At 46.2% G+C, this 25,833-nt stretch overlaps 1 protein-coding gene and 1 long non-coding RNA gene across 2 annotated transcripts; both read left to right on the forward strand.

Moving 5' to 3' along the window:
• Window positions 1–238: 238 nt before the first annotated feature.
• Window positions 239–25,516, forward strand: GGT7 (gamma-glutamyltransferase 7). Its single transcript, XM_085302610.1, has 15 exons — window positions 239–439; window positions 5,224–5,450; window positions 6,915–7,066; window positions 8,505–8,625; window positions 9,346–9,413; window positions 10,175–10,248; window positions 10,875–11,068; window positions 14,483–14,570; window positions 15,336–15,463; window positions 17,759–17,847; window positions 18,568–18,720; window positions 19,542–19,659; window positions 20,407–20,544; window positions 21,849–21,948; window positions 23,483–25,516. Exons 1-15 carry the CDS (start codon window positions 262–264, stop codon window positions 23,644–23,646), a joined length of 1,992 nt encoding a protein of 663 aa, XP_085158736.1. The 5' UTR covers window positions 239–261; the 3' UTR covers window positions 23,647–25,516.
• LOC146597143 (uncharacterized) lies at window positions 743–1,622 on the forward strand. Its single transcript, XR_014895563.1, has 2 exons — window positions 743–886; window positions 1,283–1,622. It is a non-coding gene; the product is annotated as an uncharacterized LOC146597143 (long non-coding RNA).
• Window positions 25,517–25,833: the final 317 nt, after the last annotated feature.

The following is a 25,833-nucleotide window of genomic DNA, read 5'->3' on the forward strand; positions in this document are numbered from 1 at the left end:
TCACCTGCAGCCGGAGGAGCAGCTCAGCCCGGATGCTGCTCGGTCCCAGGTCGCAGGCCACTGGGCTGCCCCAGTGGTGCTGTGCCGGCGGGACCCCGCGGCCTGCCCGGGCTCCTTCGGAGGAGCTGGGGTGGCGGGGCTGCCATTGGTGATGGTGCACGGGGTGCCTGGTGCCCGCGGCGGAGGCGGTCCCAAGCCATGCCTGGCATGTCGCGCTCGGTCACTTCCGGCTCCGCACATCCGCACGGGGCGCGGAGCGGCATGGCGGTGGCGGAGAAGGAGGCGAGCCAGCAGAGCACCCTGGGCGCTTACTCGCCCGTGGACTACATGAGCATCACCAGCTTCCCCCGGCTGCCTGAGGAGGAGGCGGGCGGCGCGGCCGACACCGGCCTGCGCTCCCGGAAGGAAGAGGATGCATTCCTGGGCGAGCAGGACACGGGTGAGAGGGGGCAGGCGGCCAGCCTCACCCTGCATGCAGCCTGCACCTCTCCCCGGGCCGTTCCTGGGGACGCCCAGCCCTGGTCCCACTTGCCATCCCAGGCTCCACGTCCTGCTCCATCTCTGCCACCTCCAAGCCCCCTCACTCCTGCATGCTCCCGCTCGCTTGTCCGCCAGTCCCTGCCTCCTCCCCTCCCTGGATCCTCCCCCACATCCTCCAGACTCCCTACACCCACCGTGATGCTCCAGAGCCCTCCGGCACTGCCCCTCGCATCCCTCTGCCTTCCCCACAGCCACCAAAAGCCCCTGATCCTGGTTTTCCATAAACATCCCAGCGGCAGTTCCTGGCTGGTCTGTCTCCCACTCATACGTCTGCACGGGCTGAAAGGAACCGCTCCGCAACCCCTGTCACTCAGGATTTAGGCACTTTGAGGGGGTAACAGATCAGGTAAACCAGGTCCAAACCTACCCCCAAACTCCTTCCCTGCCCTATCACATCACAGTGTCCCCAGGGAATTTGCAGAGAGGGGATAGGTAAGCCACATGCCAGCAGCCATGGCCCATGAGCCAGGAGGTCCAGGCAGGGCTCCTGTGCTTCTCTATGGGAACGCAGCGGCAAGTATGGCCACGCTCAGGCCAGCTGAGCTGGAGGACGAGCCAGCCACCACTGCCTGGGCACTGTGCAGCACCAGGAGTATCCCAGCCCCACTGCCTGCCCAGAGCCTGTGACCACCTGTGACAATGCCACCCCCCCATCCATCTCCACAAAGCATCAGCCTTTCACTTTGTTAAATCTTGGAGGCTCTCATCAAATCACAGCTGTGTCTGTTACTCATTTTTCAAGATCGCTATCACATTGCAGCCTTCATCACTGCACATATGCAACCAGTGCTGCTCATTTGTCTACCTTGGCCACAAGCTCCAGTGGGTCTGAGTGCTCACGTCCATCGTCTTAGCCTTGGTGCCTTATTCACTAAATGGGAGTTTGCTGGAATCCCACATCCTCATTTTCCCCAGACTCTGCCTCACCCTTCACTTAATTTGCTGGGATGTGGCAAGAATCACAGGCATTAGAGCAGATCTGGAGGTTGGATACTAGCTGCAGATACAAGGACGTTTTGCAAAAACCTAGTGATCTTTCCTGTCAAATACACAGCTTTAATAAAATCAGGTGTTCCTTTTAATTGCCTGTTTTTAATTAATGCTTCCATGTAAACAGTTCAGAATCACATTTTTCTCCTCTCCATTTTGGGTTTCCTCAAGTAATGTAGCCTTTCCCTGTGTTAAAATCCCCCAGGAAGCCATCACGATGGAAAACTGAACCTTGCAATTTTAACTGCCTGTAAGTTATCCCAGTGTAACACCGCTGACTGTAATTCACTGCTACAAGGATTAATTCATCCAAAGGCCTGTTTCTCTTCCTGTGGCGGTGATGGATGCCAGGGACCTGCTTCTGCTACAATCTCTCTGCCGAAGGAGCAGAGTTTGGTTCTGCAGACCAATAGCTTTGCAGTCTGAGACGAGATGCATGCCGCTCACGAAGGCTGTTTTACAGCCCCCAGGCAGATCTTTGGCCAGGTGACCCTCCAAGCCCAAACGCAGTATGTCAACAGGTCCCGCTTGCACCTTGTCCTTCACCTCATCCTATTCTGACTGTTGAGTAAAGTTTCCATCATCCATTTTCATCTTGTTCCATTCCAGCACCCCTTCACGACGAGAGCCAAGAAAGCAAAGGCCCCTCACGACGCATTTTTGCAGGAACAGTTCCTTCAAAAGCATGAGACCTCTCTTATCTCATATGCAGCACAAGCAGTTTTATGTTGCTTTGGATGTTCAAGTATCCTGCTGGGGCACGAGGGTTTCCAGGTGTGTGTCCTTGGTCATGTAATTTCCCTGTGTGCTCACGTGTGGGATGGTTTGAAGAGCTTCCTCTCTCCTGTGCTACCACATGTCACCTAGAAATTCACTCTCATACAACATTATGTGTCTATTGCAAAAGACATCTATGCTTCTTCATGCCACATGACCTGCCAAACCAAAAGGGATGGGAGTCTAGATCTCTGTTTTCTGCCATTTGGAAGATTTCATTAAAAAGAGGAGTCCATTCTAGTGCTCTTGGTTCTGAAGAGAAGCCTTCTGAGGTGCCAAATGGTCCCAGATTGCAGCATCTTCCTGAGCCTACAAGCAGCTCCAATCTCTCTGCTGTCCCTTCACAGTATTTCTAGTGCTGAGGTGACCCTGGTTCCTCAAAGTGCCACCTCCCACACAAAACCAGGTTTCCTTCCTGGCCAAGCATGGAAATCAAATAGCAATTGGTAGCTTTTCTTTCAAGAGAGAAGGGTGAACGGTGATGCCTGGCACAGGCATCCGGATGTTGATGCAGCAGCCTACTCCTTGCCCTTCATGCTCGAGATCATCAGTGCTACTCAGAGAATCACAGCAGTGCTCCTGTTCCCCGTGTAGTGTGAGTGGCTGCAAACAGCCTAAGTGACTTGCCCAAGGTCTTGCAGGAAGTCTGCTGCAGAGAACGAATGGCAATGTAAGGCTTCTGTGCTGGCTAGGTGCAGCCATCCAGGGAGCAGTGGCCTATCCTTTCTTCCCCTCTCCCATGGCTACTCTCTGAGTGGTTAAAGATCAGTCCAGGACCTCAAGGACACATTGGATTGCCCCCGTCACCAGGTGCTATGGGAGCCTGAGGCAGAGCAGATGGATGCCATCCTGGGGAGGTTGGTGAAGGATCCCAGGTCAGTTCTTGCTCTATTTCCCTGCTGCTGGTGGAACTGCAAGGGGAAATGTGCCCACACCAGTGTCAGGGACTGTGCATGACACACTCACCGGAAGTATCTACTACCAATCTAGTCATGGCCCTCGCTGGAGACATCTCAGCCTACTACCTCCAATGGGCCTGGACTCCCCCCCCCCCAACAGTGCCCCTACCCTGCAGGCCCCACTCGCTCAGACCTGGCCATCCTGTGAGAGGCTCCAGGAGTGCTGCCATGGTCAGAGGTCCAGGCTGTGAGATTTGAGCCCTTCCCAGTCCCGCTCTTGAGTCACTGCAGCATGGATGAGATTGGTTCACCTTAAGGGGATTCCCCAATTGTAGGGGATTTACTTCAACTTGTGGCATCACTGAAATTAAAACTAATTCCCTGCCTGGCCCTAGGAGAACTGCACAAGGTCTGAGTTGGACCCCAAGGTTTTTGATGTCCTGACAAGGACATGGCTGGCAGTCCCCCAGGAGATACTGCCTGCTGCAGGAGATTGAAAGAGGCAAAGGGGATTATTGGGGCTGCAGAGTTTTCCTCCTGCTCGCTTGGTGACCACTTATACCAAACCCAGAAAATGCCCCCTGAACAGAGGGACAGGCACTGCAAAGAGCGGGTGTCCTTGCTGCCACAGGCGTGAATGTGAGGCTGTGAGATCTGCAGCTCTTTCCATTATCTCTGCTCAGGGTGTCTTCTGGCTGGAAAGCAAGCTGGCAGTTGGACCTTTTATAGCCAAAGCCTCAGAAGGTCCAGGTTTGGGTCCCAGCCTGACTGCAAGAGAGGTCGATCCCAGGGAGTTCACAGTCCCCTGACCATGCATGCAGGATTAACCTGTAGGCACAAAACTATTCAGCATTTCCTGTCGGTCTCCATGAGGCAGAAGTCCTTTCTACCTTGTCTTTTCCCTGTAAAGTAATAGCCCCCCACTCAGTGTCCCTCTTCTTCCCACCATGGATGCACAGAGCACTGCAGCCCTTGGGCAATGGGAATGGTCTGTCCTTGAGGAGGGCTAATTGTCTCTCAGGAGCCCAGGAGAAATTAAGTCAGGAGGTCCCAGCCATCCTGAGTCACTCAGTCCTGTTTGGTGCCTGGCAGGGATGGGCTTATCCTCTCCAGCAGCCTTCTGTACCCAGCCTTGGGCCCTACGGCTGGCTCCAGCAGCATCATGTGCTTGACATCACCCATGTGCAGGCAGTGAATGCTCAGCAGGGACCCTTCCTGCCTTGAAAGCAGCAGCTGAAATGAGCAGAGAGATTTGAGATAAATTTCAGAGCAAAACAGAGACTTTTTAGTTACACTGAACTTTGCTTGCTGTCCAGTGGATGTCAAGCATTGGGCGGTCAAGACTTCCTCCCATTGCATTTGCCATCTCAGAGGCTGGGAGTTCAGCAAGCAGCTTGATTTCACATGGACCTTGCCAGCCAGAGGATGTGAGAAATTAAAGCAGAGCCTTTCCTGCTGTAAGATCTGGTGGACCTTCTGAGACCTTCTAGTTTGCAGGTTTGCTCTCTATTCTGCCCCCACTCTGTCATGCTTACATAGAGGTATTTCCTCTGTCTATGTCACGTGTTCTGCTTTGAGTCTGTTTTACTCAGATGCTTCAGCTCAAGTATAGCTCCAAATAAGGCTGCTGCATTTTTTTTTTATCTTAATCTCCTCTCCTTCACTTCTGCTGTATTTCTTAGACTTGTTAGCAAGTCAATTCTGTGTAAGAAACAATCCAAAGGAGCAGTAATTGTTGTAGGCTGATGAATTTACTGAAATGGAGCAAAATTCATGTTTCTAAACTCTTCTTCAGGGAAAATTAATCTTGGAATAACTAGCACTAAAGGAAGGGAAGAGTAAAATGACCCAGAGCAGCATCTGAGCCAGAACGTCTATTGAGAGCTCAGATCAATAGGGAAGGTAATAGCTTTGCTGGAAGCAGCACAGTGTAACATTAGTGCTGGGTAAACACTGCAACAAGAACCCAGTGTTGCTCAATAAACTAACACTTGTTTTTTCCCTGCTGCCCACAAAGATCCAGACTCCTTCTTGAAGTCTGCTCGCCTCCAGCGCCTGCCCTCGTCCTCCTCAGAGATGGGCAGCCAGGATGTGTCCCCTCTCCGGGAGACAAGCAAGGACCCTTTCTCCGGAGACTGTAGCTGTCGGCAGGATGGGCTAACCGTCATCATCACCGCCTGCCTAACCTTTGCCACAGGGGTAACAGTGGCCTTGATCATGCAGATCTATTTTGGGGACCCACAGGTAAGACAAAACAGTGGCTTTGCAGTCTGCTCTGTGCTTTAGCTCTGAAAATAGAAGAGCCCTGCTGGGCTCTTTGCTCCTGCATTGTGGCTGGGGCTGCAAGTAGCAGTGCCTGACAGGTTTGGGGGTGCTGCAGGATGGAGCACAGAAACCCCTGCTCTGTATCCAACTGTGATTTGAGCCAGATGTGAAGGTTTTCAGAGAGCAATTCTCATTGAAGCAGGAGACATCTTTTGCACATCTTCACTTGTAGGAAGTTTTATGCATCTGTCTGTCAGAGCCTAGCTCCAAAAGTATCTATTTCCATCCAAGATCAGGCAAGGAAAAGTCTGAAAACAGAGCAGAACATCCTGCTAATCATCTCCATGGGCCAATGCTAAGTTCCAGAGCAAGGGTAGCGTGGTGGTGAAACCAAATTTTCCATAGAGGAAACATGCTACAGAACGTTTCCTATAAAGTCGTGTAGCCTGAGCATGACAAGGGGTCATCCAGTAGACACATTTGTCCTTGCCACATGCCATCCAGCAGGGTAGATTTGGCTGCAAGTCCAGACAGAGAAAGAGAGGGTTTTACTGTTTTAATTCTTTTCTTCTCTTACTGAGATGCAAGTAAAGCTGTTGGCAGTGGGGTAGCTTGTCCTTTTGCTTGTCTGTTTGGGGCAGTTGAGAGTACCCAGAGTTATAATGCCAAAGTTATAATGACAAATGGAGGCTGTGCAATGCAGTCCCTTTGATGCAGCTACTGGGAAGGCCAGTCCTGCCCACCAGCCTGCCATGACCCTTCCATCCGAGCTCTTCCCAAGGCTACCCTGGTTCATGCTAAGGGCCAGCAATTTGGGTTTGAGAATTAACTTGGCTGAAAATGAACCTTTTTTAACTTCATGCAACTGCATGAACACTGGTGCTGGCAAAAAAGCAAGGACAAGAACAAGCCATGTCCTTGTGGTCGGGAGGTGGGACTGTTGCTTTTAGCAGTTGCACAAGTGTATTCCTGTTTCCGGGGATTGCACTGCCACAGCTGTAAGGAGGGCAAACCACCCCTCTGTCACTCTTGAAGATTATTTCAACTCTGCTCTTGGGTTGTGGAGGATAGGGCAGAGCATGACCAATCAGCTTAGCACGCCTGCTGCTGCCTTTGAAAGCCAGTTGTGATGATGATGCCAGTTGTGGCGATGATGAAAGCCAGATGTGCTGTGTGCCAGCTCAAATGCTGGCACACAGAGTTGCCACAGTTGTCCTGGTGTGGTATTGTGCCGAGAGATATGTTGCTTCCTCATTTGGAAGTACCTGAAAACTCAGGCCTGGCACAGCCTTGGCTCTGGTAAGTGGGAGCCAAGCAGCTGGCCTCATAATTACTGCTACATCAACCACAGCACCTGAATCGTCCCACAGAACCAAGCTGAGACTTGAGTGGCACTGGCACTTTCTCCTCAGGCACAACCACTCTTCTCTCCTCTTCTGGCAGCTCTTCCATCGAGGTGCTGTGGTTACCGATGCTGCCCGCTGCACGGCCCTGGGAATAGAGGTGCTCAACAAGCAGGGTTCCTCGGTAGATGCAGCCATCGCTTCGGCCCTCTGTGCAGGAATAGTCAACCCCCACACATCAGGGATTGGTGGGTAAGTATTAGCTGCTTCCCCTGTGCATTCTGCATGCCTCGTGTTGTCTGCGGATGTCCTCACAGATTTTTTCCACTTAAGTGGAGATTTGCCCTCCTTTTAATCCAAGTCSCATCTTACAGGATGTGTTCACAGCAAGTCTAGCCCCCACAGAAAGAGGGCAAGGGAGCCTCAGATCAGCAGAAGCCTTCTCCCCTGCTTTGATGTGTCTCCATGGCAGCTGTGGCCAGCCAGATTCACATCTCCAACTGTGTCCATACAGAAGTGGCTCTGTTCAGCTACAGCTTGTGCCTTCATGTCCTCCTTAGCAGCACAAGGAAGCCCCCAGTCACTGATAAGCAGACACCGAACCAGAGCTGACAGCAGGGCAGAGAGATCCATAGCCGATCCCTAGTGAGAGTAATCATGTGCCTCCTTTAGTGAGCAACAAGCTAATCTAAGCTTTAGGCTTGTGAATGTAGAAGAAAGTGACCATAGGTTATCTGAACTCTGGGCAGGTGTGCCAGGGATCTTACAATACTCCAGGCTCAGTCTAAATGTTGTTAGAAATCAGATGGTTCCCTCTATAAAGTCTGCTCTTTGTGCAATGGAAGAGTGAGGTCTGACCTTGGCTCCTGGTGGAACTGGGAAAGGTGAGGGAGGCATGCATGGAAAGGCTTGGATAAGAGCACTGCTTGGGGCTGGCAAGCCCTCAGTGTGGGCTCCCTGCCTCCTCCCAGTGCTTGTTTCCCAGACTGGGAACCATCTGAGATTTGCATTCGAGCCCTCCAGGAAGTCTTGGGAGTGTTGCATAAAACATTGTCACCTGATAACAGCTTCAAGATGAACTGGAGATTGTTCTACTGTAAGCAACACTCCCCCCACCCCCAACCTAATCTTGTTCAAAATTGCTAGGATTAGAAAGAAAATCCCACAGAATCCCAGCCTCAAAATGAAACAGATCCAGTGGCCCTGCTGGCCAGGCTGGTGAGAACTGATCCAGCCTCACTTCTTGAGTCATTCCCATGGACAACCTGCTCCAGATACCAGGCGTCATTTGGTCATCCTGAAGAGCTCCCTTCGCTGCTCTGGAAGCAGCCACAACCCCAAAAAGGGCAGAAACATTCCGCTTACACTGCTGATGTCTTGGCCTAAGTCTGGGCCACTCTTGTGCAGAGAGCATCCAAGAAGGGCTCTGCTCCTGTGGTAACACCTGTGGCTTGCAGTGACGCCAGGCATGTTGAACCCAACAGTCTGTGTTGTGCATGAAGGCAGCCAGGATGGGCATCGTGGCCTTTCTTTCCTAGTGAGCTGTGAGTCCTGGATCTCTGAAGGGAGCTGACCAACTTACTATAATGCCCTCCTTTGCACCAGTGCCAGCAGGGCCTGTGATCTTTTGGGCTTTATAGTAGCATGACTGTTCATGTAGGGGTTGGCTAATCTCACCATCTCTCTGCAGGGGTGGGGTGATGCTGGTCCATGACATCCGGAAGAACAAGAGTGAGGTGATTGATTTCCGTGAAGTGGCTCCCCTGGGCATCCCGGAGGAGGAAGGCTTGCAGAAAGCCTTGGACACCAGGGTGAGGACCAGTGTCTGGATGGTTTTCTTCTCTGCAGCTGTAGTTGGCTGACGTCTCCAGGCTTCCTATCTCTCCATGCGCACATTCCACCCCAACTCCCAGGCTGAGGAGAAGAGAGGCTTGGGGAAAGAAATTAGTTAGGGGAACCCAGAGCCAGAAGTCACCTTTCATAGAGCAGACATCAGCACGAGTCAAACTGTCTTACACTCATCCTCCTCGCAGCCAAGCAGGCTAAGCCACATCTCCTCTAATAATATCCTTTCTGCAGGGTATTTGTTGTGCACCAGGAGATGAGAGGAAACCTCACCCTCATGTTTCCCCCAGGCAGCAGGTAGCATCTCCTGTGGCAAAAGGTCTCTGGTCCTGAGGACCTGAGGAGCCCCAGGGGAATACTCCTGTGGCACTTCTGAAATGCCTGAAGCCTGCAGGGCTCTGGGAAGTAAACAGCCCCAGTAAGGCAAGTGAAGTGAGTAAAATATCTCCCTCCAGCAGTGAGATGCCAGAAGAACAAGAGTCCTAGCAGGGAGCAAAAGTCCTCTGTTTGTCTGCTAAGTTATTTTTCCTGATTTCACTCAGCCTCTTCCCTTCTCCTAAAGACCATGCAAGCATCTTCCACGTGAGCATGATTTTCATCTCCTTTCTGCTAATTCGTTGACTTGCAATTGGGGAATGTGTACTTATAGGAAGGAAATTGTACTCTTTGTCCTTCCCTTTTTACAGCCAGGTCTCCTCGTGGGGGTGCCAGGCATGATACAAGGAATGCATCAGGCACACCAATTATATGGGAGGTAAGACAACTTGACTGGTGCAGGCGAGCTGGCATCATGCTGCAGTGGTTGGACAATTTGCCCTATGTGGTCCTTGCGGGAGAGCTGGGAGCACATGACCACTTGCCATTGGACCACAGACTCATCTATCAGTCATAACCATTAGCTAAGGGGTGCTTGGAGGTAAAAAAAAAAAAATGTTCATTTTTTGTTGCTTTATTTAAAAGAAAGAATTCAGTTTTGTCAAGTTTTGGGGGTTTTCACTAATGAATTGAAAAGTGAATAATATCTAAAATTGAGAGTTTTCATCTTTATCTCTCATTCTCTTTTTTCCTTCTTGTCTTCGGTAAGAAAAGAAAGTTGATTACAACTGAAAAATGAACCACTACTTAAAAAGTGATAATTTTCAGCTTTGATTTTATCCAAAAAGCAAAAATTGTTGCAAACATTTTCTAACAAGTGAGAGGAAGAGTTCAAATGACTTGCTTAGGCTTGTGGTCTGACTCAAAATTCTACTTCAGAGATGCCCCTCTCCCCCGTCATTTTATTGACATTTCTCTCTGGGGCACATTGTAGATCACTGAGATGATCTTGATGAAGAGAAATAGCTCACCAAAAGCTCAGTGCTCATTTTGATGGTCTGGGCTGCAGCTTGCCCACAGTCTGGTGTTGCAAGAACACACTTACAGCACAGCCAAGCCCTGTGCTTGCTCCCCCCAACCAGTGCTGCCCTGCTGCATGCCCTTCCAAGACAGATTTCTCCTTGTTTTATTCTTTGGCAGACTCCCGTGGCTCGAGCTGTTGGGCCTTGTTGCTAGCGTCGCCCAGGATGGGTTCAATGTCACACATGATTTGGGTGAGTAAATGAAGAGGAGCCAAGGGTCCTTATTCATCTTTATTGTGCTGAAGTGGGAGAAGAGAGCTTGTGACATGTCTGGCAGGAGGTAGATGGTTATTTGCTGGAAATTAGGGTTCTTCTGACATAGAGACGCATAGTGTCAGGAGCTGAGTGAGGCAACAGGAGACCATGATCACAAGAAAACAGGAGCCCTTTCCAGGTCACAGTAGAGCAAGGTGAGCAGATGGCAAGGGCTAGCCAGGGGATGGCAGTCTACTGTTATGGCCACAGCCTGGACCATGCTCTAGCACTAAGCTGGGACAAGAGGTGAGGGCTACCATGCTGGCTTTACTAAAGGCTCTCTACATGGCATTAGGGTAGACCCTTGTTCTCCCTTTTCTGCACTCTCTGCCCAGTCAGGCTTTACATGCATGCAATACACGAGCTGAACAGGCAGCTGAGCACTTAATTTCCTTCCCAGAGAACACGATCTGGCCACCTTGTGATCTGGGCTCCTAGTTTTGAAATAGGGCAACAGATAGCAGCAATTCCCAGATTTCCTTATCAAGTGCACAATTATTCCAAGTAGTCAGATGTCCTTCCCCCCTTTCCTGAGATACTGCTCTTCTCCTTCTTGCCTGCAGCTAAAGCTGTAAGTGAACTGAAAGATCTGAACTACTCTGACAAATTTCGGGAGACCTTCCTGCCAGATGGCCAGCCCTTACTGCCTGGCATGTTCGTGAGGCGACCGGACCTTGCAGCTGTTCTGGAGCTGGTGGGAGCAGAAGGAGCATCAGCTTTCTACAGTGGAAACTTGACACAGGAGATAATCTCTGAGGTGAGCCACACCTGTCCTTATCTCTGCCTCTGAATATGGCACAGCACAGACCAGCCTAGAAAGATGTTACCTGCTTTATCATCTGCTTAAAATGGGACAAGCATATAGAGATAAGCCACAGCCAGTTGCCACTTCAATGATAGGGACAAATACATGGAGCCTCCTTTTTTCTTCCTGTCTATGTCACTGCAGTCACACACAGGTCATTTCTACAGTCTACAGAAGTGAAACCTGTGCTTTCCTGTATAATCAGGACAGACTGCCTTTTCTGATGGAGAGAAAAAAAAAAATCTCAATTTCAAAACACCCTCTGGGCTGTATCAAAAGTAGTGTTAATGACAGCCCCTGCTTCCCCATAGGACAGACATCCCATTGGTGGGAAGCAATTTTTTTTATTGTTGTTAATGGGACTTTGTGAGTTACTGACTCCAAGAAGATGGCTTAAAAATAAAACTGGAGTAAGTATACTGCCTTCTAACTTAAATAAATACTCCCCCTCTATTAAATGGTATAGGCTTTTGAGTCAGTTCAACCCATGGGCTGCATCACTGCTGCCTTTTACAGGACATCTCCATAAGTAGTGATGTTATTTCAGATTTGTGAGTGAACTTACAAGATGGAAACCCCCATAAACAGTCCTGCTTTTGTGACAGAATCATTTTAACATTTGCATTATCACTGCAGCTCTTTTCTCTCTCCTTTCCAGCCAGCCTGCCTTTTCCACTGGCTGTCAGGACTGTCCCCAGAAGGGACATCAGTGATCCACCCTCCACCACCTATTCAGCTCTCTCCCTGCCAATACGTCTTGCATGCGAGTGATCAGTGTACAGATATCTCAATCACCATATACCTGAGGTGCAAAGGCAGGTTTCATGCCAGAATTTGAAGCAGGGTGAAATTTTATTACCACCTTCTTGCCCTTGAGGCCTCTTTTCAATGAAGAGAAGCATCACAGCCAGGATTTGGCTGTCAAAACATGCCCAGAGAGTGCTGGCACTCTGTGTGTGATTCACTCCTCAAAGCGGTGTCAGCACTAGCTTGTGCTCATTGGCACACCTGCATCAGGAGCCACCCCTGAGGTGTCAGGAGGCTCCTGCAGTCCAGAGTGACTGATACGGACAGAGATTATTTCCTGGCCAGAAGAGGAATCAAGAGTCCTGGGTCTCAATGCAGCTTCTTTGCATTGCCATAGGCACATCATGCACACTCCAGTCAGCAAAAATTATCTCTCATTTACAGTGCCTGGTTCCACACGTACCACCATCCTCCACTGACATCAGAAAGGCTGAACTGTGAGGAGAGGATCAGACTGACTTGGACACACTGAGCATTGCCCTTATTTAACTCCTGCTATTAGGAGTGGTCCAGAAAAAATGCTAACAAAGTAACTGTTCCGGTAAAAGAAATATTGGTGGCATAGTGGCAGTGGCATGAATATTTACTAGCATACTAAGTCCCACTGTCATATAAATTATACTGGAAAACTACTTTTATACCTGTGCAGCTGCCGTCACAGTGCTTGGTGGCACAGTTTTTCCCCTACTACCTTGGTTAACCTGATGCGTCTTTTAACATGTCATTAGTAATCTGAATGGCTGAAGTCTTAGACATTTGCAAGCTCTGTGTTTGGAAACTTTTTCCTGCAATTCACCTGCACTACAGCAGAGACTGTGGTGAATGTGGAGAATGAGGAAAAGGAGCAAATGTGGAAAGAGGCTCTGTCCAAACACCACTTTGTTCCTGTGTCATGTGTTCAGACTTCGCTGCTGAATACAGAGCTCTGCCTTAAGACTGGAAACATTATGTCCTTCCCATGATAATATTTATTTTACTAGCACCCCTGAAACACCATCACACATGTGGAAAGCTGCTGTTTGTACAGCAGTAGTTCAAAGCAATCCTGGGGAAAAGTCCCAAGCTCGTGGTGCATCTCCACAGTTAAATCCCTGATTATCACTCAGTCCTCCCCAATCTGATGGCTGCTTGTAGAGGGGAACAAGCTCTCTACGGAGGAGAAAGGCCTGGTATTGCTACACAAAAGGCACCGGCAAGCCCTGGGCTTGAGTGTGCAATTACAGGTTTGGCTGCAAAGTAGAGTTTGCTCTCTGGCTTCCCACATCAGCTTCACAGGGTTTATTGTTCCAGCAAAGGCAGGACAATTAAAGCAGTGAAATGATGTAAATCTCCAAACACCTTCTAGGAAAGTGCTATTCAGGAAGTCTGCAATGTGTGGCTGACAGAGGTTTCTCCCCTTTCTGTACCTTCCGACTCCTCCTGCCCCACTCCCAGCTGCTTCACTCCCAGCTGCTTCAGTCAGGCTTTCCCCTGGCATAGCTCCAGGGAGCCAGCTCCTCTGGCGTGGACACCTGCCTGCTAATATCAGCTGTTGTGCCCAACCAGGTCTTTTCCCTAGGACTGCTTTCAGAAGAGAGAAGGGATCCCAGGCGAGAGCCTTCTGCCATTTTGGGGTGATCTGGCACACTGAAATAGGCATTGAATAAGTGCTGCAGCATACAGGTGCCATGCCTGACTCAACTCTGCTGATGTGCCCTCCCTTTTAATGCATTAGCTTTCCTGTTCCTGTGTTTCACCAGCTTCTGCCAGAGACAGTGTTTTTGTGCTAAGTTAGTTTGGAAACCAAAACACATAAAGGTTATTTGTTTTTTCCCATTTTTGGATGGAATTCCAGAGGACTCATGCCAGCAGCAACTCACCCCACCAGAACTTCTTGCAGGCCTCTGTGTGGTTTTCCTGGGTGAAAGAGCCAGCATGGTAGCACCTGTACACTGATGGGGGAAGTCACATGACATCTATTTCAGGGATTTTTAAGACTAGCAAATCAGAGTTATGATGGCTTCTACTTCATCTCCATCAAGACTCTGCCTCAGAAAACCAACAGTGGAGCGAATTACTCTATAGATGAAAGTTATCAAGCCCACTAAATTACAACTCTAGGAAAGTCTTAGAGAAAGGCCAAGGGTATAGCAGATCCCCTTTCACCTGAAATTCTTAAAAATAGAGTCAGAATCCTGAGCTAAAGATTTCTAGTGATAGGGAACCTACTATGCCCACAGTCCTTTGCTTATGGATCAATAGTACCTTTTATCCCGTCAATACTCACAGGCTTCATAACTTTTAACATACTCATCCTTGCCATCCACTGGGAGCCAAGGCTGCAAGGCAGTGCTATTTTCCATCCTTACAGGTAGGCAAAACTTTTTCAGGGCACCTGTGGTGCAGAGGAGCTTTCAGAGGGGATCTGCATATCTTGACAGTGGTGGTGAGCCAGGTCTTCAAGGCTTTGTGTCATGAAAGCACAGATTTTTAATAACACAGCATTTGTTCACCCAGGCTGGCAGGAGGAATTCCGTGATCCAGCTTTCTCAATATGATCTGCTTTGCCCTCCTATCCAGGTCCACAACTATGGAGGGGTCTTAATGGAGGAAGACTTCAGTAATTACAGTGCCAAGGTGGAGAATCCAGTCCACACAGTATATCGAGGTAAATAGTGCTATCTGTCCTACTGCCATGCAGCTCCAGATAGAGGTCGTAGCAGTGCCTAACAAGCAAGTGCTGCACTGAGTGGTTCCTAACAAGCCCAAAGCTGCACTGAGCTCTGTAACAGTGCCTGCTGAAGAGCCCTCCAGTGAGTTTGACATTGATGCATCACAGTCAGTTAGGGAGGTTTTTGTTAGYTAGTTAGGTCCATTTTTGAAATGGGCTTTTTTTCCTCCCTTGAGAGTGACTGATGGTGTTTTGCTATAATGTTACTATCTAAAGATGCAACATAAACATATGCTGATACAATACCTAGATATAAATCGGACCATACGCTAGTGACTATGTCTGCAGGCAGCTCTCAAAGTTGATCTGCAAAGGAGAAAAACCTGCTTTATGCAGAAAGTCTTCTAAATGTCATTCTTCTATCAAAATCACTGTATTCACACTCCTGATACCTGTAATGTTATAAACCCATTTAACCTCCATTTATCCATACCGCAGTCCAGAAACCTGCAGCCAACCAAAAAGAGCTGAATTTCAGATGCAAAAAATCCCCACATTTGGGCTTTTTTTGTCCATCATAAATAAACAGAATGACATAGTATGAAGGTTTTGGGAAAATCTCTTCAAATCATATTGTTTTTCATCATCTCGCAAAGTCTGGAAAGCTTTCCACATCCTCAAGGACAATAGCTTATGGGAAAATATTATAATTAGACAGCATCTGGCCAAAGTAGCTTCATTCCTCTCTTCTTCCCTTCACAGGTCATCTTGTTTTCTGTCCCCCACCTCCACATGCAGGCCCTGCACTAATCACTGCACTGAATATCCTAGAGGGCTTTAACATCACAAATCAAGTATCCAGGGGGGATACCTTGCACTGGATGACAGAGGTAAGAGTAGGTTAAACATTTGGCTGAACTTGTGCTACTAGAGAATTTATTGATTCATTGGTTGTACAAAACTGTTTGTAGGCAATTCCCAGAGGAGAATGAGCAAATAGACAGCTTAGGCGTAAATCTGAGCTGTGCTGCTGCCTCAGGTATCTGCAGAGGCCGGAATCTCCTCCCTGGCTGATCTCTTTCTTGCTCAAGCAGCACTTTTTCAGGAAGAAACAGCTGTGCCTTTTGTCCTTATCTTCTATGGATCATCTCTACGGAATGATCCCACAGCAGCTGAGAATAGTCCTATTTATTTCCTTCACCTCTTATGCCACAGCAGCCAGGGCAGCACTAGAGCATTGTGAGGGCCCTGGCAGGAGAGGCAGCAATGTGTGGCTGCTGCAGCCAAAAAGCCACAATTGGAGATAACAAGGAAAACTAACCTAAGACTTTATATATTTTTTAAAAACTTTACCTTTTAGCTAACTTCATCATCTCAGGGGTCCAGATCATGATTTATGCAGTATTTATGTCAGTAAACAGCCCTACCAAAATATTGCAAGTTTCTAGGAAGACAAGCAAGTGCTCAGTTTCCTGCTCTGTAAGCACAGTTATGTTGTTAACAGGTCCACATCTGGGCTTTAAGAGTTGTGAATTTTAAGCAAGGATCACATCCCTGTAGCAGCGGGGCCACTGGGTGCTCATAAGTTATTGCCCCTCAGCAAAGGCATAACAACTAGAACTATTGCAACAAGAATTGATCCTAGAGCTGTGCAAAGACTGAGAAAGTTGATTCAGCTAAACTATTTTCATTGAGGCCCCTTTGCGGGTCCTTAAATGAATAAGTTGTGTTCTGTGTTTGCATCGGGCTAAGTTCTTTCCCCAGTTGGTAGCATGTCCTAGCTGAGGAACAGCAACCTTTGAATAAGGAGCAGCCACTTCAGAAGCAGAATTCAAATCATCTTGATTGCTTATGATCACAAGCCTGAACACATGGCTGAGATTCAGTGCTAGAAGGTCAGCACCAAATAGTTCAGCCCTGGGATAGCAATGACCAAGATGTCCTTAACCTGGGCTTGTGAGGTGGACACATGCTCTGCTTGTTTCGATGGTGCTCATCCCTGGCTACCAGGCTTCTCTAAATCCTCCTCAAACTACTAATGGTGGCCAGGAGACTGTTTCACGGAAATAGCCACCTTCTCCAGAAGTTAATCATGTCTTAAGTTGTACATCAGAAAATAAATGATAACACTTAAGGAGAGGTTCTTCATGCATGGCACATATCAAAACAGAATTAATGTCTGGCTATCTACCTGGAGGATTATATGCTGACTTGAACCTTGAACGAAAATGGCATGAACTAAAAACTGAAAGAACCTAATGTGTTTCTACTAGGCACATGGTGGTTTGATTGAAGAGCACATTTCTTCTCATGGCTGTCCTTTGGGTATGTCTCTGTCCTGGCCCAAAGCTGCTAGTCAACTAGAGTCAAATCCCAGCTGCTAGGGGGATGGAACAAAACATACATTTATACAAGGTCTGAGCAGTCATCCTGTACTATGCCCTGTGTGCCATTTGTGAAAATTGGCTATTCAGTCCAAAACTAGGGCTGGATAAACTGTGTCTCTTGCAGTCACATCTTCTTTCCTGATGTCTAACAGCCTGGCTGAGGCTGACAGGATTCTGTATTTATGAAAAAAAACAGATCTCATCCTCTTTAAAAGTGTCATTCCCAAAGCATCCTGGAATCAACATTTTCTATTCAAAGCTTTTGGGTGACTTACAGCTAGATAGAAGGATAACATTAGTTGGTGAGGAGAACAGTGTCTTTCTGCTCAGCTATGGTAGTATGCCACTGGAGCTGTATTCTGGAGACATGGGCAAATCCATTCCCATTGCGATTCTGTTGGATTTCTGCTGTTTTAGTGAGCACTTGGGAATAGAAAAAAGAAAGAGGCATCCTGGTGACCCTGTTTCCCAGATGGCAGTGTAGCTGAACCACTGAGCTGGGCTCAGTCAGCTGGACAACTACTGTTAGGCATGTTTCACCTTGGACAGCACATGTACAAATCCTGCTCCCCCAGCACAAAATTTGCCATGCAAAACCTGATGGACTTGTGTCACAATATCCATGCCCGGTAACCCTTTTCACTGAGATATTCCCAGAACCAGGCTTTTAGACATTTTGTTTCATAGGCTTTAGCCAACATGCTGGGAGAGCAGATACCTTTTCCTGTGTGAAGAACAGAAAGTGGTATTACCAGGGCCACCTAAACATTGCTCTTTTTCTCTGTGTGTTTGATTTAGACATTAAAAATAGCCCTGAGTCTAGCTAGCAACTTGGGAGACCCAACTGATGATGTGTCCGTCACTCATGTTGCAGAAGGCATGCTCAGGTAAGTCTGAGTCTGACAGCCACATTCATAGTTGCAACAGCCTGTGTTTTGGATATCATTCCTTGATTTGTTCTTTTCCTTGCACAGGAAAAACTTATTTTTTTTTCTACCATCTCTTTTACTGAGGAAAGACCAGTCCTTGAGGGTCCTCCTAGGGCTCACTCTTCCAAAGCATCACAGCTGACCCCAGAAGGCTCTGGGGATTTCCTAGCACAGAGGYTTCCTGCAACTAGCTCAATCCTGAGGGTTCCTCCCACTTTCTCATTCCTCTAAATATTACTTCTCAGCTGGTCAAACAAATAGCTCTCCATGTGTTCATGGCTGTGACTGCAGTATCTTGCTTTTCTTTGGGATTTCAGCCCAGCCTTTACCTCAGAGCCATTTTTAGCCACGGTTGTTGGCACAAACCTGAATTTAACTTGCCCTCCTCTGCCCTCAGAAAGACCAGCACTCAGCTAGGTTCTAGTACCTCTTCTCAGTGAGGGGTGAGTTCAGCACCACAGATAATGCCTGGAAGGTCTATGGTATTCCCTCTCTTGTAATGAGACATCTCATTTCCTTCTATTTGATGATCCAGAGGAGTTCCCTCTTGTCAGTATGAGCCCTTTTAGGGATCAACAGCCAGTAGCTGTGTAGATATACTCCAAACAAGAGACTGAAAAGTGTTCAGCTTTCTAAACTCATTGCTCTCTTTCCTCTTTCCCTCTCTCATCACTGAAGTAAATCAGAAGCTAATTCCCTGCGTCAGCTGATTAATGACTCCCAGTCGTTCTCTTCTGATCTCCGCATGCCTCACTTCTCTGTGGAAAGCGGACCATCTGCTAGCCAGGTCCTTGTCATGGGACCTGATGATTTCATTGTTGCAGCTGTAAGGTAAAGGATTTATTTCTCTCCATAACAGGTTCAGAGGGAGGGAGCAGGGAGAAGAACATACATTCAGCATGAAAGCATGAGACCAGATCTGGAACTCATTAATATGGGTTGTCGGGTTTCCCTCTCAGAATTAAGTTAGCCTAGGACTGTGGCTTTCAGCCTGTAGTCCATGGTCTGCTTCTCAAGGAGCCTCAAAAAGTAAGAGAAACAATCTTATTATGAGAGGTTGTGTTTTCTAGACAAGATTTGCATTTCCAGAGGAGATTTTGTATTTATCTTTAAAGTAAAAATGGTTTAAAATCACAGGACAACATCAGCTGCACTCCCACATTCCTCAGCTGCTCATGGGGCAGGAAGGTAAAGGCAACCAGGCCTGCCCTGTTCAAGTGAGCCCTGGAACAGGAAGAATGGGGAAGATGAGGTGGAGGTGTGTGAGCTGGGAAGGCCTTGTGGTGCTGCTCTGCCTGTGCAATCTTACCAGCTCTGCCCACAGCCCTTGCACAGTGCAAACATCTCTGGAGTAGCCTGAGTCTGCTCCCTAGAGAAGAGGTGATACCTGAGCTCAAGGAGTGACCGGGACATGGATACTGACATAATCCATCACCTACACGGGTATCCTTAAACAAAGGCAAGGACTGAGCCTCTATGGCCCACATGGTTCCTGCTCCTAAATGCGTAGAGACCTTTCTTTATTCACATCTAGCCAGCCCTAAAAACCTGCTGAAGATTCTCTGTCAAGAAAATTAAAGCACTGAAAGCCTTGAGGTGTACAGCAAATCACTGGGAAAATTTTGATGAAATTCCCTTGGGTTTCTTTTCAGTTCCTTGAACCGTCCATTTGGCAGTGGAATAATATCGCCTTCTGGTATCCTTCTGAACAGTCAGATGTTGGACTTCTACTGGCAAAATAGAACAATGAACCACTCCATTCCCAGACCGGTAATGAATAACATGACAAAATTTTATTTGAATTGTCTGTATTATTTTTATTAATGTTATTCTCATCTCCACAACAGTGAGGCTATTTAATGCCTTATTAATAACTTAGAGAGGACTGTTTATAGAAAAGCTCCTGCTTTTCCTTATATAAGCCACCAAAATAGATTAAAGAGAAGGCTTCATGTGTACCAATTATCACCATAATGCAGTGTAATCAAACAGCATAATACAGCTGCACTTCTCAGGTATATATTCTTCCTCTAGTCCAGCAACACTTTAAAGCAACCAACCTTTTCTGTGGAATTGAATTAAGAAGACATTTTTATGATTTGCTGCTCTGTATGCTTAAAAATAATTGACAGGGGAAGAAAAACCTTCAAGTCTTAGAAAGAAATGATTACAGATAGCTACTGGTGTTCTGCAGTGCTGCCTTGTAGTTCCTTCTTGCCATGCACTGAAAAACCATGCCACTTTGCTTTGAAAGCATGGCACTTCAGAAGTGGTGAATGGCTCACTGTATATTCTCTGTAAAAGGGCTTTGGGAGCAATGGCAAGAAAACTGCCAGATTCTGTTAACATCAGAGCATATTTTCATAGCAGCGTGAATGGTAGCCTTGTAAAAAAGAACACAGTTAGAATCTAGTTGGCTCAAGTGGAAAGAGAAACAAGGCAATATGAGCAACTTGAGCACAAATAAACTTTGGTCAGTGATTGAATTGTTTTGGGGTGTCTTTTCTTCAACTGCAGGAAAACATTATGCAGCCTCAGAAACGGCCCCTGTCTTTTTTGTTGCCCACTATTGTGAGACCGTCAGAGGGGATGTGCGGGACGTACCTTTGTCTGGGAGCCAACAACGGAGACAAAGCCTTGAGCAGCATCGTTCAGGTCAGTGTTGAGCGGTGTCCAGGCATTAGCCCTCCTGGAGTTCCTGTTGAGGGTGCGCCTCTCAGCGCTGAATAGGGTCCCCTCCTGCAACACATGATTTCCATTTTTAATATCCCAGGCATTGGCAGAAACTGATGGCCATAGGATTATCAGTTGTTGCCACCAATTCCACACATCTAGTCATTTAAATCTCTAAGAACTATCACAGAATCACAGAACGGTTGAGGTTAGAAGGGACCTCTGCAGATCATCTAGTCCAATTTCCCTGCTCAAGTAGAGTCACCTAGAGCACGTTTCCAAGGATTGTGTCCAGATGGCTTTTGAATACCTCCAGGAAGGAGACTCTACCACCTCTCTAGATAATCTGTTCCAGTGCTCTGCTACCCTCACAATAAAGAAGTTTTTCCTAATGTTCAGATGGAACTTCTTGTGTTTCAGTTTGTGCCCATTGCCTCTTATCCTATCCTCTCAACACCCTCCCTTCAGCTACTTAACTGCTGGTTTACTTCTTTTGCTAAGACAGAGTTTGCACCTTTCCTGATGGTATGGCTCATAATTGTAGAGGAAAAAGATCTTGATAAATTCCGTAATGATTTTGTGTCATAGCAATACCTGTTCAAAGTTCATCTTAAGGATCATTTGGAGAAAAGGAGCTCTTTGCACTTACAGAATTGCAGGAGGCTGGCAGCCCTTTAGCCCTTTTCCCTATGAAAAGCTCCTTTTAGCCCATTCCTGACTGAACTCCTCCCTACTCAGAACTCTCTATAAATTGCTCCTCCTAATTTATGATTTGTAATGAAATGAACTACTTGCCAATTGCTTGGCTGTATGCACAACAGCACCAAATTATTAAAAACAAAGGCAAAATGGAAGCTGCCTCTCATTCTCCTTTACCTCTTGGAAGGCATCAGCCAGAGCAAAATTAAAGCCAACCATTGCTTCCTAATGCTCTGTTTGGAGAGACCATGTGCTGTTCTTTTGGCTGTAACAAATACCTTTTTAGATATGACGTCAACTTCCAGACATACAACTCTCTTAATTCATCAGGAACTATGTAACAAAAAGCCCACACAATCCTGAAAAAGTACCTTTTTCCCAAGAACAATATAAAGGCAGTATTTCAAGGGTCTCTTTGTATGTGTGAAGCCCTGCATTTAATTCATGCAGTTTGGTAAAACATTCAATTCTTCTTTGCCTGCTACCTCTGCAGATGTTGAAGCCACTGATGAGGGGGTGCGCAGGAATTTTGTGTCTCGCATTCTCATCACTTTGTTATTCCTGGGGATTTTTTTATTCTCTTGCAGGTTTTACTAAATGTTTTAACATTTAACAAGAATCTGAGCGAAAGTTTGTCACTTGGTCGACTTCATCCACAGCTTCAGTCCAACACTTTGCAGGTTGACAGTGAGTATGGAAACTGCGTATGGGGTAGCCTCAAATCTAGCATGTTTAGAAAAGTAGCAGGATTTTCTTAGCACACTGCTGTGAAACTGTGGCACAGCCCAGCACACTGCTCATCATCTTCTAGCAATGACCCAGTGGGTGCAGAGTGTTTTGGAGCAGACGAAAAGCTGCTTCTCTTCAATGACATCTCTGTCCCAGCTCACCTCTTGATAGCAGTTTTGTCCTTAAAACCTTTTGGTGATCTGACAACTATGTCCCTGAAGATATCCAAATAAACAAGATCACACCCACATCTTTACCCAGACAGACCCTGAAAGCAGGCAGATCTTTATATAGAGCATGCAGGCAGTGTAAACTCCAGGTACTACCACTGCCAAAAATGCTTTTTCTTTCACTTTCCATCCCTTATTTCTAATGCCACCCAGCTAGAGAAGACAAGGCTTATGACATGGCTTTTTGCTTGGCAGTGCTAGAAATCCACATCAATGCTGACACTCTGGAGACTGAACTGGCAGCTCTTGTCCTTGTTTTTGAAAGTCTTGGACTATTTTCACAAAGTCCAATATTTTAGTAGAGCAACTGTAAGTGAAATTTGGTTCTAATTTCAGATAAAATAGCCTAAGTTTCTAGGCCTTGCCATTTCAGAGAAAAGCTTAAAAATGTATGTTGAGTATGACATGCAGGCTTGCAAATTAGAATTAAATTAAAATGAATGAATTTAGTTTAACTAATTAATTAAACTAGTTAAAACAAATTCAAAACTGAAAAAGCATTTGTAGGTCCTAATTTGTGTGTTTGGATATTTGTCATTAACAAAACATATGTTAAGAGAAATCTGCAATGTACATAGCTTAAATTACTATGGGAATTTTTGTGTGTCTGAATAGTTCATCCAACTGCATCCCCAGTTTCATATCCTCAGAATTCTATTCATATGGAAATTATAAAGCACCAAATAAAATAAACAAAATAAACCAGAAGATCAAGAAACCAAAGGCAGATGGCTGAAAGAACGAGAATGACGTGCAAGGGAAGTTGGGAGGCTTATCACACTTTAATTTAGTTTGTCATTTGGCAACTTGTTTTACTATCATCTCTTTTGAGCTGCCTCGCACCTTACTTTGATTTAATGTTTATTAATACTATTGTTTGCAACTAAGCTCTTCAGAACAGAGACTGCCTACTGTTCTGTGAATAGAAAATGAAAATAGATGCCAACAACATTTYCCTTTTTTTCCAAAGAGGAGGATCTTTCACATCTTTAAGTGACCTTCTGTAACTCCTTATTTTCCCCTGCTGCACAGAGCCTCTGAACACAGTTATGATCACTTTCTTTGCTGCTGAGACCTGAATGTCTTCTCCTTAGGGCTAGTCAGTGCTGATTCGCTTCGGCCATTTGGCTCACCCTATCTGGGAAACATCAGCAGGCAGTTCCCTTTACACTGGAAACCTCAAAGGATTTAGGAGAGAATTTTATCTGTATCACAAATAATGGTGATTTCGGTTACAAACTCCTCTTTTAAAATCCCTACAGGTGAATTTTCTCAAGAAGATATTGAACTTCTTGTAGCCAGGGGCCATCAAGTGGATAAAGTCAAAGTGGTCTCCCTAGTTCATGGGGCCAGGAGAACCAACAGTTTCATCATTGGCCTGAAGGACCCCAGGAGCGAGGATGCTGCAGGAGCCACAATACTGTAGCAACTCCCAGATGGTGTGTTCACTGAACAAGGCTTTAGACATATCAACAGAAGTGATGTGCATATTCTGAAATGGCCCCCAGAGTGGGACCACTGTATACACACTGCTGAGTAAACTCTCTGCATTCCCTACCCTGGACAACACAAGAGTGGTTAAAAAAAGCAACCATATAGCCTGCTCATTTTTCTTTTTCAATAATTGAATTGCAAGCAGCTCAGTCATTGTTACAGAAAGGCAGGGCACACACTTCTCTTTCCGCAATCCTGTTAATAATTTCAGTCATTTCAAAAGCCAAATTTTAGCCAGCATCTTCATTCTAATGAGCAGGAACTTTAGCAAAGGAAACAATGAGAGGAACAAACAGCTGCTGATGCTACTGTCATCTTCATCTCCATTTCTTCCCCAGGTTTATTCTTTGCCTCTTGCATAATCAATAATTAATACAGCCAGCCTAATGTAGTGTTTGCAGGTGCCTGTAGATGGAATATCAGGGAGTCCTTTAATGTTCAATACAGACGAACAGATTTTTATAAGCTTGCAGCCCCCTATGTTAGCTCCTTTTCACACATCACTACATACCTTGAATTTTTGGAGTAAATATTTTGAATCAAGTCCATGCAGACTCACTGGAGGTCTGACTCTGAATTGGTTTGCCTCTTAACAGCAAAGTTGGACCAACAATTCACTGCTCTTGTTCCCAGAACAGCTGCACCACCGTATGTTGTGTAATGCAGAGCAATGGTTTTCAACTTCAAATAATTTGTGGCCTCTCCCAATAGTTTTCTTACAGAGGTTCAGGCTCCTTCACAGTGAATTTAAGCTTACTGGTAATGGGCTTATTTTTCTTGGATACTTTTTGGCGATATCTTAGAAGTACTCCAGAACTTGCAAGAATCCACAGACTGAAAACCAGATGGAGAGCATTTAGGCAGATTCAGGGCTTTCTTTACACTGCCTTATCTCAGCCTGCTTTGAAAGCAGGAATTGTATAATCCCTGTAGAGAGGCTTGGGATTTTCTGCTTACTAAATTCATGCCTGTACTTCAGCTCAGCACTTCAATGCTGGTGGCTACATTAGAAAAGCTGAAGAAAGTGAGAGGAAAAAATGTACAACAAAGCAAAAACTACTGAGAGATTTTTCTTTCCCTAACATGTAACACAGAATATAAGAACAATTTTGCATTTCTTGCGCCAAATAGAATGAAAAAATATCACAAACAATTGCTGCACCATCTCATTCAATCCACCTTTGAAAATTTCCTTCTACTTTTACTAGCAAGTTAGGTAGATACCTAGCACTACAAAGTTTTGAAATCTGATCACTTGTTTCCTGCAGTCTCAACTGTAGCTATTTCCTTTGAGGTGCAAATGTGTCTATGTGGCCACTGTACATTTTATATATGTATACCTGCTTATGGTTGTCTTGGTCTTCCATGTGGTGTTAGGCAAGTTATCCCAGACCTTCCTTCTGAGGGAATAGGGATCTAGACCCTTGTAAATACTGATTTGTTTGTAACACACCTCCTTACGTTATTTCCAATTTGATAAGGGAAGTGAGCAGGGCCGTTTTGAGATGGGCACTGAACTACCACAGATAATCAGACTAATCATTCCTGACATCTGTCAGCTGAGGATCTCAAGCATCTTATGTTGAGTCTTGCACGCTATGCTGAGGAAGGAAAGAGATACTTCTGTGCTCCACTGAGATGTAGCCACCCATGAAGCAAGTGAGGCAGCTATTTAGCAAACATGAGCATCTCCAATATTTTATGTTACAAATAAGCCAATAGCAGAGCATGGCCAAGAGACAGCAGAAGTACAACAGCACACTTTGTCTTTGAGAATAAAATTGTATTCTGTGTCACCAAAATGTTGTCACGGCAAGGACAGTACTTCTTCACTGTAGAGATGTAGAATCTATTTATTTATTTTTCTGTCATAGCAGCTAGCATTGGTCACTGTCCAAAGCTGGAATATTCATGAAAATGTACATCTCTTGTCACAGATATTTTAAAGTTAACAGGAAAGGAGAATTGATTTCTGTGCTGTGAACCTCACTGATGGAATTTGGGTTTTTTCTAGTGCAATAACAGCACTGATCTGTCCCTCAGACACGGAGCTTTACCAAACAAAATTGCAAAATAAGTTGTCAAGTAATTATTATTACAGTACTTTGCATGGAATATT

This window comes from Rhea americana, unplaced genomic scaffold (genome assembly GCF_003343005.1).
Source record: "Rhea americana isolate MKP2758 unplaced genomic scaffold, rheAme1 scaffold_190, whole genome shotgun sequence".
Taxonomy (NCBI): Eukaryota; Metazoa; Chordata; class Aves; order Rheiformes; family Rheidae; genus Rhea; species Rhea americana.